The 19,542-nt window shown below is 41.3% G+C and overlaps 1 protein-coding gene across 3 annotated transcripts in view; it reads right to left on the bottom strand.

The window, feature by feature from the left end:
• The window catches only part of LOC122549324 (collagen alpha-1(XV) chain-like), a 265,827-nt gene that overhangs the window by 44,682 nt on the left and 201,603 nt on the right, over nucleotides 1–19,542 (bottom strand). For all 3 annotated transcript variants that reach the window (XM_043688956.2, XM_043688955.2, XM_043688954.2), the window contains 5 exons: nucleotides 19,129–19,164; nucleotides 17,141–17,215; nucleotides 16,977–17,042; nucleotides 7,861–7,896; nucleotides 5,456–5,509 (listed from right to left, as the gene is read on the bottom strand). In XM_043688956.2, the coding sequence (XP_043544891.1) occupies nucleotides 5,456–5,509; nucleotides 7,861–7,896; nucleotides 16,977–17,042; nucleotides 17,141–17,215; nucleotides 19,129–19,164 (267 nt within the window). The remainder of the gene's footprint in view (nucleotides 1–5,455; nucleotides 5,510–7,860; nucleotides 7,897–16,976; nucleotides 17,043–17,140; nucleotides 17,216–19,128; nucleotides 19,165–19,542) is intronic.

Genomic DNA, 19,542 nt, shown 5'->3' on the forward strand with positions numbered 1-19,542 from the left:
CCACCCTATTTATGCCTCTCATAATTTTGCAGACTTCTATCAGGTCACCACTCAGTCTCCATCTTTCCAGTGAAAACAATCTGAGTTTATCGAACTTCTCCAGGTAACTAAAACCTCTAGACCTTATAACATCTTGGAAAACCTTCTCTGTACCCTTTCCAAAACCTCTCCACATCCTTCTGGTAGTATGGCAACCAGAACTGCATACAATATTCCAAATGTGACCTAACTAAAGTTTTATATAATTGTAACATAACTTGCCAACTTTTATATTCGACCCCTCTGTATGTAAATGGTTCTGCCATTCATTGTATAATTTGCACCTGAATTTGATCTTCCAAAGTACATCACCTCCCATTTGTCCAGATTAAACTCCATCTGCCACTTCTCTGCCCAAATCTGCAATCTATCGATATCTCTCTGTATCTTTTAACAACCATCCTCACTATCTACAATTCTGCCAATTTTGGTGTCATCAGCAAACTTACTAATCAGACCACCTACATTTTCCTTCAGATCATTTATATATATTACAAACAACAAAGGTCTCAGCACTAATCCCTGCGGAACACCACTAGTTACTGATCACCATTCTGAGAGGTTCCCTTCCACCACTACTTCTATGACCAAGCTAGTTTGTATCTATCTAGCCAGCTCATCCCAGATCCCATGAGGCTCGACCATTTGTATCAGCCTGCCACAGGTATCTTATTAAATGCCTTTCATGTAGATAACATCCACTGCTCTTCCATCATCAAACATTCTTGTCACCTCTTCAAAAGAACTCAGTCAAGTTGGTGAGACATGACCTTCCTCACAAACCCACACTGCCTATCACTAAACAAAGCTATTTGCTTCCAAATGTAAGTCCTGTCTCTCAACATCTTCGTATCACATCACCAAAGTGGGTTTTGCCAAAGGCACGTCTTAGCATTTACTCTTTCAGAATCTTACACCCTATACATAGCTAACCATATTCTTTGGATCCTTTGATCAAAAAACTATTTAACTCAGCTTTGAATAAATTCAGTTAGCCAGTCTCCAAAGCTGTCTGTGGAACAGAATTTTAAAAATCCTCTAAAAGATAATAATTTTTTTTCATTTCTGTCTTAATTAGAAATCTGTTTATTCTAAACTGTACAGTCTCTCCCCCAGACCGGTTCGACATTCTCTCATAATGGGTACAATCCCTTCAGCATATCTAGTCCCCTTATAATATTATATTCTTCGATAATATCACCTTTGCTTCTTCTAAACTCCAATGAATATAGGCCAAACTTGGTTATCCTGCCCTCATAATACAACCCTTTAATCCAGGCAGTATATTCAAGTCTACAGTACATATTCAAGACTCGCATGGTGTATTCAGATCTACTGTCAATATTCAAACATACATTATCCTACTAACTGAGTATATTCAGATTCATGGTGCATGTTAAATTCCACAGTATGTGCAGGTATTCATATCCACAGTATATGTTCAGATTTATGGTACTTGCAAAGGTGGATAGTCAAATACAAGTATAGATTTAGATACTTGGCAATAGTAATTTTTTCTTTGAAAGGTCACCGTATTAAAGTTTTAAGAAATGGATGTTGTTTGTACATATCCACATGTTTATGCAAGTGATCGAGACTTTAAAGAGCATCACATAGTGTTGGTTTTATATGGAGCAGGAACTGACTTGGCTCTTGGTGGAATACACTGTGTCTGCTCTGCAAGATACAAGTGGTGACAATCTGCAACTCTGAGTGAATGTTTAATGAATTTACCAACATTTGGTAACTGTCCAGATACTTTGCAGAATTTTGCTCAGTGGGATAATGGACTGAAGGTGGGACATGGAGATTGCTCAGGGTTAATGATCAGATCATCACAGTTGGTGCAATGCAGATCCTGCTTTCCATTTCTAACTCTCTCACCATTCTGATGTTAAGCAATATTCTGAACTAAGGTCAGAGATGCTGATTAATTACCATGTCTTGGATTTCACTGGATCTAAAATTAATCCAGTGGTACTTGAATAGATTTTGCAAATTTAAAGATTAATAGAACTGGCTTTTTAAAATGTTTATTCTTGGAATGTGGGCATCACTAAGAAACCCAGCAGTTATTGGTCACCCCTTGTTTCTCCAGAGACGATAGTAGGGTGCCTTTCTGAACCGTTACAGTCTGTGGGGTGAAGGCATTCCCTCTCGAGCTAAGAAAAACAGACATAAACATATCTTCATGTTTAGGAATTAGAGTTAAAAGTAGAGCCCGAATACCTAGCAATTTTATACTGCTTTTCACTGTATGCTATTTACATTAGAAAGTAGATTGCTGAATGCTAGTATTAATTGTTCACCCACTGACACCATAAACCCCAGAATTCCAAAGTTTGTACTTTAGAATGAAAATTTAAAAGCAACCAAATATAAGCATCTAGTCCCTGAATTATTTGAGGATGCAAGATGAGATGGAATTTGAGGTGCAAGCTCACCCATTATTTTACTATTGTTTGATTCGACAGGGGGATGGTTACAAAATGCACCCGGGTCACAGGACCAGCTGCCTACGTGGCAGGTCCTATGGCAACACACCGAGAAGACCAATAAATCATACAAAATAATTTCTGTCATTTGAGGCATGGCAGAGATATCTTGTGCAACCCTAGCTTGCTGCATTGTCAAGGCCTTGAGGTTGGAGTTTGTGAATTTAAAATTTAAAATTGGCTGGCTTTGAACCGTGACTGACTGCAGTTCTGAATCGTGGTAGGGATATGGCTTCTCTGGAAAATACAGCAATGTAGGCAATTCAGTAATTAAGAGAACAAATAGGAAATTCAGAAGCCTCAGGCGTGATTCCAGATAGACATGTTACTTCCATGGTGCCAGGATCAAGGATGTTATTAAACAGCTGAAGAGCACTCTGGGAAGGGCTGGAGGGTGATCAGTCAAAGCAATACTAAACACATAAGGAGAAAAGTCCTGAGGGCAGAGTTAGGAAGGAAATTACAAAAGTGGAGCTCAAAGGAAGTGTTCTCTAGATTGCTCCCAATGCTGCCCACATGAAATAGCAATAAAATGTGAATGATTGTGCAACTGGACAAATGGCACTGAAGGGAACAGTAGAGTCAGTCTGGAAGAAATGACACCTGCAAAAGCCTGCATTGAGGGAGTTGGCAGAGCAAGGGGATAGGATTCTGACAGGCGGCACGGTGGCACAGTGGTTAGCACTGCTGCCTCACAGCGCCAGAGACTCGGGTTCAATTCCTGCCTCAGGCGACTGACTGTGTGGAGTTTGCACATTCTCCCTGGAGTTTCCTCCGGGTGCTCCGGTTTCCTCCCACAGTCCAAAGATGTGCAGGGTAGGTGAATTGGCCATGCTAAATTGTCCATAGTGTTAGGTAAGGGGTAAATGTAGGGGAATGGGTGGGTTGTGCTTCGGCGGGTCGGTGTGGACTTGTTGGGCGGAAGGGCCTGTTTCCACACTGTAAAGTAATCTAAAAGGGTCAAAAGTAAAGCAAGTGGTAGGAAACATTTTTGGAAGTTATCGAACGCAGGAATAGTACAGATTACAAAGTAGAGAACAAAGCAATTTTTCAGTAATTAAAAATGCACGTTTCTACGCAAAGAATGCTGTAAATTCAGTAGATGGGCTGAGGGAACAGATACTTGAAATATGATATAGTTATTTTTGAAACATGCTTTAAGCAATGGCAATTCAACATTTCTGGTGACAAGCATTTTCAGATGGAATAGAGGAGCAGGAGAAAAATGGAGAGGGTGTTGTAATATTGTTAAAGGAGCACCACAGTTACGAGGAAGGATGACAGGTGAGAACAAAGAAAACAGCAATTACATTAATGGGGCAATTGATTCTTGAATAGTCAGAGAGCAACAGAAGAACAAATATTGAGGCAAATTATGGAGAAATGCAGAAACCCCCAAAGACAACACACCATCCTTGAATCATGTCTGTGGCCGGACAAATTCCTATCTGTTCGCTTAACTATTGAATCCCTATCGCTGCAGGTTGGCAATCCTTAATCTGAAAACCACGGTACCAATTGATTTTTTGGATAAAGGATTTTTTCGGTTTTCAGATACACTTATTGTTATAGGTCGATTGAAGTCCTTTGGGTAAAAAACTCTGCTTTTACGTCCATTCAGGTCTGTTCAGGACCAAATGGACTTAAAAATAACTTTTTTTTCCCGAAAGGGCCCAAGCTTAGTAGGGCTACACAGGTCTGTTTGGATCCGCAATCAAAAGGTCTTTTGGTTTTTAGACATTGGATAAAGGCCTATATGGCTTTCAACAAATATTACAGAAGCAACAGAACAACAGTAGCAGGAGGGTTCATCTACAGTCATTTTAACTGGAATAAAATCATGTGAAAGGTACAAAAGGGAGCCTAAAATGTACTCAGGAGAAACATTTTAGCTCATACATAGCTGGTCCAATAACAGAAGGGGCAATTGTGGACACATTTTTAGCACAGAATTCCTACAATGTGGAAGAGGTCCATCGAGTCCACGGTGACCCTCTGAAAAGCACCACACACACACACACCCTATCCCTGTAACTCTACATTTCCCATGGCTAATCTAACTAACTTACATTTCCCAGACACTCTGGGCAATTTAGCACCTAACCTGCACATCTTTGGCTGTGGGAAGATACCAAAGCACCCAGGGGAACCCACACAGACACGTGGAGAATGTGCAAACACCACACAGACAGCCACCCAAGGCTGGAATCAAACCTGGTTCCCTGGTGCTGTGAGGCAGGAGCACTAACCACTGAGCCACCATACCACATAAAGCTGGAGGAGAGCATTTTGATGGTAGTGATCATAATTCTATTGAATTTATTTTGCATATGAGAAAGATCAAAGGTAAATAAGGACCAATGTTACGAAACTGAGATGTGAGTGATATAACTATATGAATGATGAGCAGGATTAGCCACTTGACTTATTTACTAAATATGACTCATTTACATTTGCTACAAACTGCACATATTCATATCAAGGGGCTTCTACTAAGCATATGGAATATATCGAGGCATTGTATCTTTTTGAGTTTAAAACAAAGGGAAGGGGCAAAAGTTCACTGATATATTCTCCATGCCATTGCCTTGACCAATCAGAGTCAACGCATCAATCCGTTTTCTCATCGGGCATAAATTGTTACTCCTTTAGAACTTTGGCATTCTTGTATTGGCCTTGATGAGTACATGATGTAAAGCTTCAAAAACATGTTTCTTTTCTCAATATTATTGCACAATAGTTTCAAAATTAATTGCAATATAAACAGCCACAGCTATGCACACAAACACATTCAAAGGCTAAGAAATATTGAGATTATTAAAACACTAAAACACATTCAAAAATGTCATCCTTGATATCATTAAACTCTCAACATCTGTTATGATAAATGACTTTTAAAAAAGAAATTTGATTTGATGTACCTTTATTCCTGGAAAACCAGGCATTCCAAGGTCACCTTTGGGTCCTCTAGGGCCCTGAAGAAATAGGACAAAACCAAACTGTTAAAAAACATTGATACTTGTTGTTAATCGTTAAACTTTATTTTAATATTCATGCGCTTATCAAATGTGTACAATATAATTTTGTGCCAGTCTTGGCTTATTGGTATCCTTGTCCCTTCTGATTCAGAAATATTCTCGGAGGGTTCAAATTCCTCAGAGACTTAGCACAGAGGGTGCTCTCTCAGATGTGCTGTCTTTCAGCTAAGACTTTAAACTGGAGCCCCATCTGTTTTCTCAGCTGCACTTCAAAGATCCCATGGCATATATGTATCCTCATCCCCCAACCCATATCACAAATAGATTACCTACTCATGAGCACATTTATTTGGGCAAATTGGTTGTTATGTTGCCTATATTACAGTAATAGCTAAATTTCAAAAGTACTTCATTGGTGAGAAAAAAGTTTGGGTCACTCTGGATTGAAAAATGCTCCAGAATAAAGGGAAAAAGAGTCAAGTCTGTAAGTATGGAAAGTATAAAGTGTGGGGTTGAATTGGATGTCAACGATTTCCATCGGCTTCAATTTGATTCAGTGGTCAGCAGGTCAGCGCTCGGGTGAGCCAAGTTGTTAGCTTCACTGCTCCATTTATTCTGTAGAAGAAGGATTAGGAGGAGGTGATTGAAGGCATTGTAAACCACGTAGGTTATATGGAGACCTTTGAAGGAGACAGAGGTAGCTGGGAGTTAGGAAGAATATTGCTATGTGTGCCTAGGAGGAGAGGGGAATGCAGTTCATGGATTATATCCTGGCATTGACTGTCTCATTTGACCAGTTCATTAATTTTGCCAATTCTGCAGTCTATCTATTCTTTGCTTCTCCTTTGCTGATCATTTGTTCAGCTGCTTAGGGCCCAAATATTAAGTTTTCTCCTTGGATCCTTGCCATCTTTCTACCTCACTATCCATCAGCACCCCTCATTTGCAACTACTTTAATAATGCTGACATCACCAAGATTTTGACTAATCGTTCCAAACATCTTTGGTTCAATGTTCTGTATCCTTCTGTGAAGCAAAACTTGCAATTGTTTCTCAACATTAATGTATGTTGGTTGCTGGTGTCAACATCATGTCTTGTCAATCCTGTAGTGAACAGTTTATTGGGCGTACAATACAAATCATTAGTGCAAAACCATCGAAATTACCAACAAGATAGGTCGACAGCACTTGATTAAAACTGAACAACAGATCAAATCTCCAGACAATATTGTCACAGCTAGAAATGTAAACTCCAGTCGTGTGTATGTTAGTGTTCTTCTCTCGGAGTCAAAAGCTGATGGATTCAAATCCCTGACGGAGCCTTGTGTAAGGGAGTACTGCATTGGTGGAGCTGCCTAATGTTGAGGGCATGTTAACTGAGGCTTCAACTATCCTTTCAGCTGGTTGTAAAAGACCCCTAACTTAAGATGGGAGTAGTAGTTTGCACCAATTTGTTGACCAACAGGAGGTCTGGAGTTGAATTTTAGTTGCAGAAATCTGGGTTGAAAACTCTGGAGCCATGTCCATACAAGGACTGAGAGTGGGGTCTGAAACAAGGACAGTCCACAGGATTGGCTGGAACTGGGAGGGGCGGGGCAGAGGGGGGACAGTGGATTGTTTTTTTAACCCCACTGACAGTAGTGTGTGGTACTACTAGGGTGCTTCTGACTGTAAGTGCTTTCTGAAGACTTGTACACGGAACAAAATGTACTTTGGCCACAGCTGCCAAGCCACCATTGTGGAGGGGTTACCCCTTTAAAGGATAGCATGCTGCCACTCCATGATCCATGCAGATCCATACTGAGAAGCTTGGTAGGATGCACCTCTGACTCCTTTACCTGGTGCTGGGAGACTGTCATCAGTTCACCTTTAGGCATCAGCTGGGGTGCAGATGTGGGTGAAGTCAATTGGCACAAATTGACCTAATTGACCATTACCTCCTACTCCCTCAGAAACTGTTTCCCTGAAGAGGCTAGAGTGGGAACATTTGGCAGACTGACACTGGCCAATAATTAGATATTGCTGGTGTACTTGCCTCCCAGCCACATTAGAATACGAATTCTGCCCCAGTCATGAACATGATTGCTGTTTGTGGGATCTTGCTGTGCACAAATTGGCTACTATTGATTCATTGCAGATTGGAACAATCGGGGATCATGAAAGGATCTACATACTGTATATTCAAGTCTTTTTTCCATTTCAGTTGTGAACATTTGAAATGTTAACTGGCATTCCAAATACCAGCTTATTGCCAAGGTGGAAGCACTGTAAAGGGAAAATGAACCTGCTTTGTCATTTAGTCAGTGCTAGTGATGGTTCTGAAGTAAGTAAAATTAAAAGGGTCTTACAGGAAATCCAGCTTGACCAGGCATACCTTCTGATCCCTGAAGCAAAAACAAGAAGAAAGAAATATAACACACAAAACAGCCAAAGGTCAAACAGCAACTCTAAGCATTCCATTCCAAAAACAGAAGGGACTAGGCTTCCATGTCCAAGTAACAGCAGTGGCATGAAATGCTATAGTTTTTTGCTTTTTACATGCTATAGTTAGAACCTTTCAAAGACCACTAGGCACCTTTGGCTTCTAACTCATGGGCTGGATTGTTATCCCACTTTTTTGATGACTTTAGCGGGTACCTTACAAACCATTTCGTGATGACCCTCATGGTGGAACAAGAACTCACCTCTAATGTCTGGTAACCTAGGAGGTGGGGCAGTGAGTGGAGTATTGCTCTGCCGCATTTACTATTGATGTTGATGGGTAGTTTGCCAACAACATACTTGCAGATCAAGCAACCAGAGAAAATCCAAAATGCTTTGTGTTCTACCAGCAGTACCTAATGTGATGATGGCCAAAGTCAGGGTAAGTAGGTGTATGTTTTCGATAAATGGGTTAGGAAGTGTGGGTTAATGCTGACAATGTGTGACACAGCTCAGTTGTTTCTTTTTATCAAGAAACTCAGACGTATTTAAAATAATTAGTACGTCTCAGTGCATTATTTCTTCATGTTGTATTTTCCAAGCGAATGTAGACATTTCTTTAAACATTATAATTTGTACCAAATACACTGGCCACAAACCTCAGCTCTCCTCATTGATACAGGTGCCATTTTATTTCGGAATGGAGGGCACACACGTCCAGTGCAGCTCACACCAAATGTTGTTTCGATGAGAGTGTTAGTGGGAGTGTCAGGAGAGTGTGCAGAGTAAGTAGAGTAGGCAGATGATTAGATTCCCTACAGTGTGGAAATAGGCCTTTTGGCCCAACAAGTCCACACCGACGCTCCGAAGAGTAACCCACCCAGACCTATTTCCCTCTGACTAATGCACCTAATACTATGGGCAATTTAGCATGGCGAATTCACCTAACATGCATATCTTTGGATTGTGGGAGGAAACTGGAGCACCCGGACAAAACCCACGCAGACACTGGCAGAATGTGCAAACTCCACACAGGCATTGCCCAAGGCTGGAACTGAATTTGGGTGCCAGGCACTTTAAGGCTGCAGTGCTAACCACTGAGCCACCATACTGGCACTGGTCATTGCATAATGCTGATATAATGGCAGTGCTTCCATTTGTCGCCTTACCTTTCCAGTTAATGTCATTTCTTAAACACGCAGTATAAATATGCATCTGTTGGGACAGCTCCAGCATTATATTGAAAGAATAAACATTAACCACTATCAAGTTTGTTGCTGAATAATTTCTGAGGTAAAAACAATGACTGCAGATGCTGGAAACCAGATTCTGGATTAGTGGCTCTCTGCCTTTATTCCTGATGAAGGGCTTTTGCCCGAAACGTCGATTTCGCTGCTCCTTGGATGCTGCCTGAACTGCTGTGCTCTTCCAGCATCACTAATCCAGAATCTGAACAATTTCTACCATCTCCATTTGTATGTATAAAAACATTGAGGATTTCTCATGCAATTCACACTTGGTGAAATTGACAGGGGGTCGTGCTGAATGTGGTGATGGCATTGGTTTTAATTTCAAGAATTGTGGACTGACCCCCTACTCCCAGACATTGCCACTGCATTTACCCTTCCTCCTTGGCCTGTAGCCTGACTAGGAGAACAAGCAAAGACAACTTCAAGGACAGACTGCTCACTGAGGCAGGACCAAGATTGGGAGAGGAGTTCGCAGCTAAAGGTGGGGGGGGGGGGGGGGGGCCTGCCTGCTATTTGCTTATGCGAGGGAGGGGCAAGTACATGACACTCCCTCTGAACAGAAAACCAGGAGGGCTGTGTATGGGACTTCTGCAGGCTGGCAACCTTGTCAAATTACAGAGCACCTTCACTGCGCTCATGCAGCTTTGCAGGCGACAGCACCTTTCCACACTCTCAGGCAGAGCCAGTAGATCACACAGCAACAAACTTAAAAGTGGTTCATTATTTCTTTCGAAGCAGTGTTGGGGCTATCCCTGCAGGTGAACATTGAAGCATGTTCTGTTTTTCTGCGATGGTATCTGCACACTTCTTCCATGTCAGATGTTCTTTTCCAAGTAGTTTAAGCACCTGCTAAAGGCAGAATGCACATTCCCCTTACATTATTCAGTCTTGCTTCAAATGGTGCTCACCTCACAGAAATCTCAGCCTCCTGCCGAGGTGTGTAGCCTAGGTGCGACTATTTAAACTGCACAATTGATCAGCAATTCAGTTGGTGTATGTTGTGGGATTGTTTTTTGGAAGAGTGCGAGCTTTGGTATGTAAAATGATGTTCTCAAGCTTTGCCCTTGCAGACATAATTAAAGACATTAAGCTTCCACCATATTAGAATTGTTAGGTGAGAAAAGGCCAGGGTACTTAAAGAGACATAGCAGAACCCCATACTCTCAGCTCTGTAATAAAATCCTGGCTGAACTTTGACATCAACTCGATTTTCCTCGACTCCCTCAATGCCATGAATCTATCAATTTCAATCCTGAAAGTAGCCAACAGCTGTACATTTGCAGCCTCCTGTGGTATAGGATTGAAGGAGTCACATTCTATCATGCTGGTGACCTTACTACACAATGATTAATCAGCTTGTTGACTCGTCACAGCAATCAGGCTCTATTAATTAGTCTACAATAGATCCAGGCATGACAAAAGAAAATTCCCAGTGGTGGAAAGGTTTGGAAACAATACAAAGTTAACTCTATTTTGTTATTCCTTAAAATACCCATATATTCTACCTTAAAAGGTTTATCTCTGAAGAACGTATATCCACGTTAACAAAACCCTAGACAGTGATTACTGAACAGTAAAGTTCTTCCCATTGATAGTTCTGCTTTCTAAGCCCTCATGTACTCCAGAACAGTTACTTCACAGTTCCAGCCTGCATTATAGTACTCAGACAATTCTCCCGTGAATGATACATCAGTCATCCATTGTTGCTGCCTTTGGGTTGTCAGCCACTAATTTCAATAATAGAATAAAAGGGAAATTGACTCCTGGGTAGCCGGGTGACAGGTCAGGTTTCAGAGTGGACCCAAAGTAGGCGGCTGGTAGGAGGTGGGTGGGACTCCATAGCAAGCCAGAGTTATGGGGGCTGTGAACATCTTGTTCTGATGAAACAAGTTTGAGGCAGGAAGGTAGCCAGAAGGTGAGGAAAATTCTCTTTAATCTTACATTTTTGCTGGCTGCAGCAAAAGAAGGAAAGTTGGCAGAGGAAGGTCATCATGACTGTATCGTAGAGAACAATCTTTCTTTGTCAGGTGTGATTAGTCAATACTTAACGAAGGATCTATATAGAGAAAAACATTATGCACATATGGAAGATGAATTGGAAAATATGAAATTGATATGTATGTATTGGGAGTGTATTTCTACGGTAAACATTGCTTGTAATCCTGCTCAGGGCTATTGCAAGCTATTCTTTGTTAACATCTCCCGGGAATCACTTGACGCAGCTGCTCTCTGTTGTTGAAATCGCAAACAGCCCTGAATGTTACCATGGTGCAGCATCCAAATAGATCAAATGACTCTTTTCAGAGCACCAGCAGAGTCATATGAAACGTGTGTGACTTAGAATACTTCACAAAAGACAACAGATGCTTTAAGGGGCGACCGGACATGGGTTGAAGATTCATGATTCTGCTCCAGAAATTCTTCTTTTTGGTTCAGGATATTGGACCACAACCAGAAACATTCAGCATCCTTCTACATTGCAAAAAAACCACAATGCAGCAACATTATCCTTTGATCCACTCACCATTACAAACCAGGCTTTGTGACAATTTATAAAAAGGTTCAGGGAGACATAAGAAATTTGTGCCTTTGCTTTCTAACAAGTGATGACCGCTGCAGTTAGAGAAGCCTCAAACAGAAAGGTGAAGTCCAAGTAGTACACTTGTGGGTAAGTTAACAGATTCTAGAGTTACTATTCAGAACATCAGCACTGCATGCTGTAGCCATACTCTTTCTTTGCACTCTGTCTGCTATAATGGGGAATTGTACTGTTGCAATTTTCAAAAGCTCTGAGCTAAGTTGAGAGCAGAGAGAAACACATCTTGGCCCAGAAATTGGATGGAGATTAATTTTTCACTTCACACACTTGCATCCCAAGTTTTCTTCCACTCTGCTCATTATCCTGTAAGTTTCAACCCCCTGAAGCAGGGTGGAAAAATCATATAACAGCTTGTGCAGATGTGGGGAACCACTGTGCAGAATATATTGAGTGGGAACATGAGAGACACCTTCACTTCGCTCATTGGGATACTGTATATTTTTCCAAATTTCATTGCAGCTATTTTGGAACAATGACAAACAGTAGTACAGCCTAGGCATCTGTTCCTCAATTAGATTATGGCTGATTCATACCTCAACTCTATTATCCCACATTGACTCCATATCCCCTGATGCCTTTACCCAGCAAAGCTTCAGTTTTGAACATTTCAATAAATTGACCCAGCATTTACTGCCTATTTTGTCGGTGGGGTAGGATGATAATACGTTTCACATATCCATTGCCCTTTATATTAATATCATTTCTTAATTCATTCCCCAACATAAACTGAAGACAATAACTAGGTGTGGCCCAGGCTATGGGATTCCCTATCCTGAAAGCATCACTGGTTCATTTGCAAGCACAGAGTACAGAAGTAGGCCATCCAGCCCCTCTAATCTATTCTTCAATTCAACAAGAATATGGCCGATCTGTGTTCTAACTCCACACACTTCCTTAGCTTTTTTCCACCAATACTCGTGGTTAACAAAAAGCTATTTATCTCAGAGTTGAATTTATTAATTAAAATAGCATTTATTTCTTTATTTTTGGGAAAGAAGACCCACACATCTGTGATCCATTGTGCGAAGAAGTGTTTTCTAATGTCTTTCCTGAATAACTTGTACACCCTCACCAGGAGAAAAGGTTTCTTTCTATCCACCCTATCAATTCCTTTCAAATTCTAAACATGGCAATGACATTACTTCTTAACCATTTATATTCTAGGGGGAATGCAGGCCTTGTTTATATAACTTCCTTTAAAAGTAGAGCCCTGGTAGCTTTACGATGAATCTGTTAAAAAAAAAACTTTCCACGTTCGATATCCTTTCTAAGATGCAATTCTCAGAACTCTAAAGAAACATCGTACAGCAATCCTCTAAATGGTCAATCAGATTTACTTGTTAGTTTGAGTAACAAGAATACTAAAAATTGACTAAAGTTTGAAACATCAAGACAAATTCTATCTTCCCCAGACTACGATTTAGTTTCTACTGAGAAAAGAGATTTAATGGGATTCTTAACCATTTCCAGAAGGTCACTCTCGAGTCTGATTCTTTGGTCTCACTAGTGTGGCAGATGCTTAGACACATCATTCCACAGGCATATCAGGCACTAGGAAAACTACAGAAAGTAGAAGATTGCCCCTGAATCCTATATTCTGTGGTGGGATTAGTGGCAAAGGTCAAATGGGGGAAGTTATCTAAGCTCTTGTACTGGGAAGAGATCCTCTGTCCTCATCCTCAGCCTTCCTATAGTCTGCCGGTGGTGTATGGCTATATGAGCGAGGCTCTCCCATAACCTTGAAATTTGCAGTGCTCTGACTAAGTCAGCAATGTCTGCGGGCAATGTTTGGATGACTACCAGTTTTGGCAATGTAAATTAAACCCTGGCACTGGGGTTATGTAAATTATGCAAATTGTGTTACATAATGTGTTTTCTTCACATACAAATTGTGGGCAAGCAAATTATATTCTGCTCGCACCCAGCACAAGGGTTGGAATTTTTTGTTCCTTAACCCTTCCATTGGCAGTTCGTTGTGAAATTCCAATTCATCCCTCACCTAAGGAATCGTGGGACCCTGATTCTGTCACCAACATTCCACAATTTACACTCCTCAAATATATCGCTCTAAGGAAATAGAATCGCATTAGTCATCTCAATATTTATATTCAAAGCAGCTCTTGAATACAGTCCATATACAACTCAGGTCAAACTTTTTATGGGCTAATGAAATGTACCTTTCTGATTAGGAGCAGAGTCCGGCAGAGACAGTCAACAGAACCAGCAGCAAAGTACAAAGAAGTCACAACTTAAGTTCAAATAGTTCAATTAATTCAGTAATTGAACTCACCATGCTGTCATGCTACATTCATTCTAATACAATCAATACTTATTTTCCTACCTTACCAAAGATGCAAGTCAAATATACTATTATTAATTTGGGTCAATGTGACCAACCTTAATTTACTTGCTTTATTTACTTAAATATTGAATTTAATTGGCTTGGCTTGCTGAAAGAAAACAGAGGGTTGTAGTTGATGGAACATGTTCATCTTGGTGTCCAGTTACTAGCGGCGTACCGCAAGGGTCAGTGTTGGGTCCACTGCTGTTCGTCATTTTTATAAATGACCTGGATGAGGGCTTAGAGGGTGGGTTAGTAAATTTGCGGACAACACTAAGGTCGGTGGAGTTGTGGATAGTGACGAAGGATGTAGTAGGTTGCAGAGAGACATAGATAGGATGCAGAGCTGGGCTGAGAGGTGGCAAATGGAGTTTGGATGGAGTAATCGGAATGCAAATCAGAATACTGGGCTAATGGTAAGATTCTTGGGATTGCAGATGAGCAGAGAGATTTCGGTGTCCATGTACACAGATCCCTAAAAGTTGCCACCCAGATTGACAGGGCTGTTAAGAAGGCATACAGTGTCTTGGCCTTTATTAATAGAGGGATTGAGTTCCGGAAGCAGGAGGTTATGCTGCAGCTGTACAAAGCTCTGGTGCGGCCACACTTGGAGTATTGTGTACAGTTCTGTTCACTGCATTATAAGAAGGATGTGGAAGCTTTGGAAAGGGTGCAGAGGAGATTTACTAGGATGTTGCCTGGTATAGAATGAATGTCTTATGAGGAAAAGCTGAGGGCCTTGAGGCTGTTCTCGTTAGAGAGGAGAAGGTGACTTAATAGAGACATGCAAGATAATCAGAGGATTAGATAGGGTGGACAGGGAGAGCCTTTTTCCAAGTATGGGGACGGCAAACACGAGGGGACACAATTTTAAAGTGAGGGGAGATAGGTATAAGACAGATGTCAGAGGTAGTTTCTTTACTCAGAGAGTAGTAAGGGTATGGAATGCTTTGCCTGCAACGGTGGTAGATTCACCAAGTTTAAGTGCATTTAAGTTGTCATTGGACAGGCATATGGACGTACATGGAATAGTGTAGGTGGGATGGGTTTCAGATTAGTATGACAGGGTGGCGCAACATCGAAGGCCGAAGGGCCTGTACTGCGCTGTAATGTTCTATGTTCTATATGTTCCGCTGAGTTTTGTTTTGAAACAAAATTACCAACCAGTTCTAAAGTTTCACTGGTAACAAATGTACTCCGGAAAGGTTAGGGGAAAGAACATGATAAATGGACTCATAGTGGCCTCATGATGGAAGTTTGGAACTGTGTCAACCTTTTGCAATAGACTGAACAATTTGATACCTGAGCTGGGTAAGTTTGATGCAACTCATGCGAGTGCTTTTCAGTGGCCAGCCTGCCAAGCTCTTTACTGGGGACCAGAGGGGTAGACCTATTACTGGAGATTTTGACACCAGTGTTTTAATGTGTAGAGTTAACTGGTAGCATAAGCAGTGAGAAGCTTACCAATATTTTGTCTAGGTAGACTTAGCACTTAGACTTAAACTTAAAGTCATACAGCACGGAAACAGACCTTTCAGCCCAACATGTCCATGCCGACCTGGATTCCTAAACTGAATTAGTCCCGTTTGCCTTCATTTTGCCCAAATCCCTCCAAACCTTTCCTTTCCATGTACCTGTCCAAATGTCTTTTAAAATGTAATTGTACCCATCTCTACTACTTCCATTGACAGCTCCTTCCCCACACGCACCACCCAGTGTGTGAAAAAGTGGCCCCATTGGTCCCTTTTAAATCATTCTCCTCTCACCTTAAACCTATCCTTGGCCTCCATACCAATATTTCTTCTCGCTGGATTTAGTTGTGTACATTTATAGTTAAATATAATGATAATATAAAATTGCTTGATTTTCTTGTAACATCTTGGGTTGAAGACACGAAATGCAGTCACAATTTTTTGTGAGTCTTTTAGGTAACCAGCATTTCCCGATCAAAAAAACAGTGTCCAGCTTTAGGAAGTTAGCAGTATGGATGTTTCTCTGTTCAGATCAGGGATGCTGAATGTATGGTGAAGAGGAAACAATGCAGGCCAGGTTGCCAACGTGAGTAGAATAGATCCAGATTCTGTGCAGACCCAGCATTACTATGTACTGTGGCAGAAGGGGTCAACCCCAGTTGTCTGATCTCAAATTATCTCCTTTCTGACCCGGAGGATCCAAGCAGAGGGCAAACTGAATATTCTGATGGTGGGCAAAACCGAAAGAACTGTGGATGCTGTAAATCAGAAACAAAAACAGAGCTTTTTCAGCAATTTCTGTTTCTGATAGTGGGGCTTGTGTTGGAATCTTCCCTTGATCAAATCTGTAGGGGTTTTTGATGCACCTCGGTGATCTCTCTGGCTGCTCTTTAGGGCAGGAAATTTGGATATACCAGGTCACAGGATATCTGCAATCCCACATTGTCAGCTATCTGGGGAGGTTGCAAAGATGCTGAAAGAAAATTTAGTCTTCATTTGTTTCGTGAAAAGATTTTAAAAATCACAAAGCTGCCCTTCCCAGGAATCAAAATGTTGTTAACTTTTAATGTTTATCTGAGGATATCCTCACAAAGTGTATTAGACCCAGTATGAACTTTGCTGTTGGATAAATGCTTACACCTGCTGCAGGCATGGGAAGTGAGTATAAGATGATTGCAATACTCACCATTTCTCAAATAAATGTGGTATCACTACATGAGAAAATGCTAAATTCAGTGGTTAGTGATTATAGGTACTTTCTCAAATAAGGAATTTAGAGTACAAGATTAAAATAATTATAATTAAAGTTGAAGTTCACAATATGACTCAAATAGATGTAAAATACCAAACCACATGAATAGTTTGAGGAGAAAACACTCACGGGCAGTGCAGGAAGTAGTTGGATTCCATTCAAGTTGAGATGTCCTTCAGTGTCGTTCATCAGTAACTAGAACATTGAGTGACATTGGAAAGAGTGACTTGGAAATGGGATCATCCCAAAGCAGAAAACCATCAAAGATTTTCACAGGATTTTGCATTGCTCACCTCATGTAGTAACACGACAGGACCTGGAGGACCCGGAGGTCCTGGCCTACCAACACCATCTTCACCACGTTCACCCTGTGACATTAAATAAATAAATTCTACTTTGTGAAATAATGCGATACATAACATTTGAGGAGCAATTCATTTTTAAAGCCCTCAGCACCACATGTAAATGTGTTTATGTGGGTTAACGTTAATCAAGTGTCCTTGGTACTTTTGTTTAAAACTCCATATTTGCCTCATCTACAATTTAGTACTTTACTTCCTTCATTTGGTGTGTCCTCATTATTCTCTGGTTAAAAATACCCCTCTACTAGCTGCTCCCATGCATGGAAGCCTTAATACTTCTTTCTGATGTAAGGCTGAGTGGGAGTATGTAGAGTTTGGCTTTTGCCCATTTTGGAACCCATAGTGCAACCAGGAGCCAATGCAAGTTGATCCTTGGAGACCAACAGCATCTACGTGCTGGCACTGGTCACTGTACCACAGGTACTTTATCTGAGTGAAAAGTTCATTTGTATCTGGCTGCTCAGGTAGGTTCTGGGGATGAGCTGTACCTGGCAATGGGGTTGGGTGGAGGAGCCATTCTGACTCCTGCGAAGTCCACCTGGACCCAGCTGGAAGCTCCAGGTCATGACTGAGGCAAGCAAACCCAGTCTATGGACATCCAAGTGGAAACACACGTCCTTCGGAAAATTAGGTTTTAATAGCTCAAGTAAAATAGCAGCAAGCAGCATCACTGTGTTCAAGGTAAATTGAATATTGAATAAGATTATTAATCTGTACTTAGACAATGGGTTTCAGATAACAGACAATTAGAAAATACTGGAAATACTCAGCTAGTCAAGCAGCATGTGTTAAACTAATGAGAGAGTCACCGACTGTAAACACCAAATTTGTTTCTCCCTCAATGGAGACTAACTGATATAGAATCATTGAATCGTAGAACCCCTACAGCGTGGAAACAGGCCCTTCGGCCCAACAAATCCACACCGACCTTCCGAAGAATAACTCACCCAGACCCATTCCCCTACCCTATATTTACCCCTGTCTTCTGCACCTAACCTATACATCCCTGAACACTATAGGCAATTTAGAGTAGCCAATTCACCCAACCTGTACATCTTTGGATATGTTGAGTGTTGTTCTGTCGTGTTTTGCATTTGTATCTGCAATTGGGTGCTAAGGCACGGGTGGGACACATACAGCAAACATGTGGCAGCAGTGGTCAACTGCTCATTTCCACTCTCTGCCACTGACCTCTTTCCTGTTCTGCTGCTGTCATCTTACAGCAGGAGAGTGCCATAGGCCAGCCAACCCATGTCAACCTGCTTCTACATATTCAGTATTCTGTTCGGCAGATGATGTGTCCCCCTGATCGAGGTGCCATACTGCCCATGATTTCCTGTCAACTCATGGGACCACCCTTGGCTTTGTCAGACAACAGGGTCAGCCTTGCCTCAGTGGTGTTTCTCTCTCATCTTCCTCAAAGTGAGATTGGGAGGGGGGGTTCAAATCCAAACCCGGCTTCCCCTCCTCCATTGGACTGTTTAAATGTTTAAAAAAAAAGGTCATCACTGTCCACATTTGGCTATGAGGCTCACTGATGTTTCCTGAGCTGTGCAAATACAGCTCCTACCTTGCTCATTTATGATTAATTTCTGTTTGGAGTCTTTCAACAGGAATTAGCTTCCTTTTGTAAAAATATTTGAAGGGTCTAACACTTTAGACAAAAAACGACAAAGGAACAAAGCCTATAAAGAATGAACACTCAGCATTCCAAGTCTAAATTTTGCTCCTACTTTATGTTCTGAAAGAAGCCAAGCATAGGCCAATTTCTATTCCATTGTGTTAAAATATGATAACTGTTTAAAGGAGTCAGTGTTCTCTGAGGAAGGACCTGTATAGTGATGGGGGCAGTGATTGGGTGCAATTCTTCCTCTTTCTTAATAACCTGACCATAACTGACATAAATGGCAAAGTCTTACCTTAAATCCTTGTTCTCCTTTCTCACCATTTGGTCCCTGTGGAAAAGAAATCATGAGTATTGACTCTTATCACAGTCCCATTTGAAAGCTGAAAGAAAGAGAGAGGGGAGTAGAGCAGAGTGAATCTATTTCCTTACTATGTACAAAATACAGACCAACTGGAGAGACTGTGGCCTCAAAAATCCAGGTGGATATAAGTTGGGCTCACAATTCAGGTGGTGGTGGTGGTAGAGAAAGGGGGTGGTTTTGTGGTTTTGGGAGAAACGGGTGGTCTGAAAATGATATTCTTAAATAAAACATAGTCAGGGTCTATTGCTTTGAGCTATAAGGGGACAGTGTGGAAGGTTGCTGGGGGAGACAGCCAACTCCTTTCTCAATGATTATTGGGGCAGGTTATGCCTCTGCAATGGTACT

This window comes from Chiloscyllium plagiosum, unplaced genomic scaffold, assembly GCF_037043375.1.
Source record: "Chiloscyllium plagiosum isolate Xiang-an unplaced genomic scaffold, Cpla_swu_hap1 HiC_scaffold_4, whole genome shotgun sequence".
Taxonomy (NCBI): Eukaryota; Metazoa; Chordata; class Chondrichthyes; order Orectolobiformes; family Hemiscylliidae; genus Chiloscyllium; species Chiloscyllium plagiosum.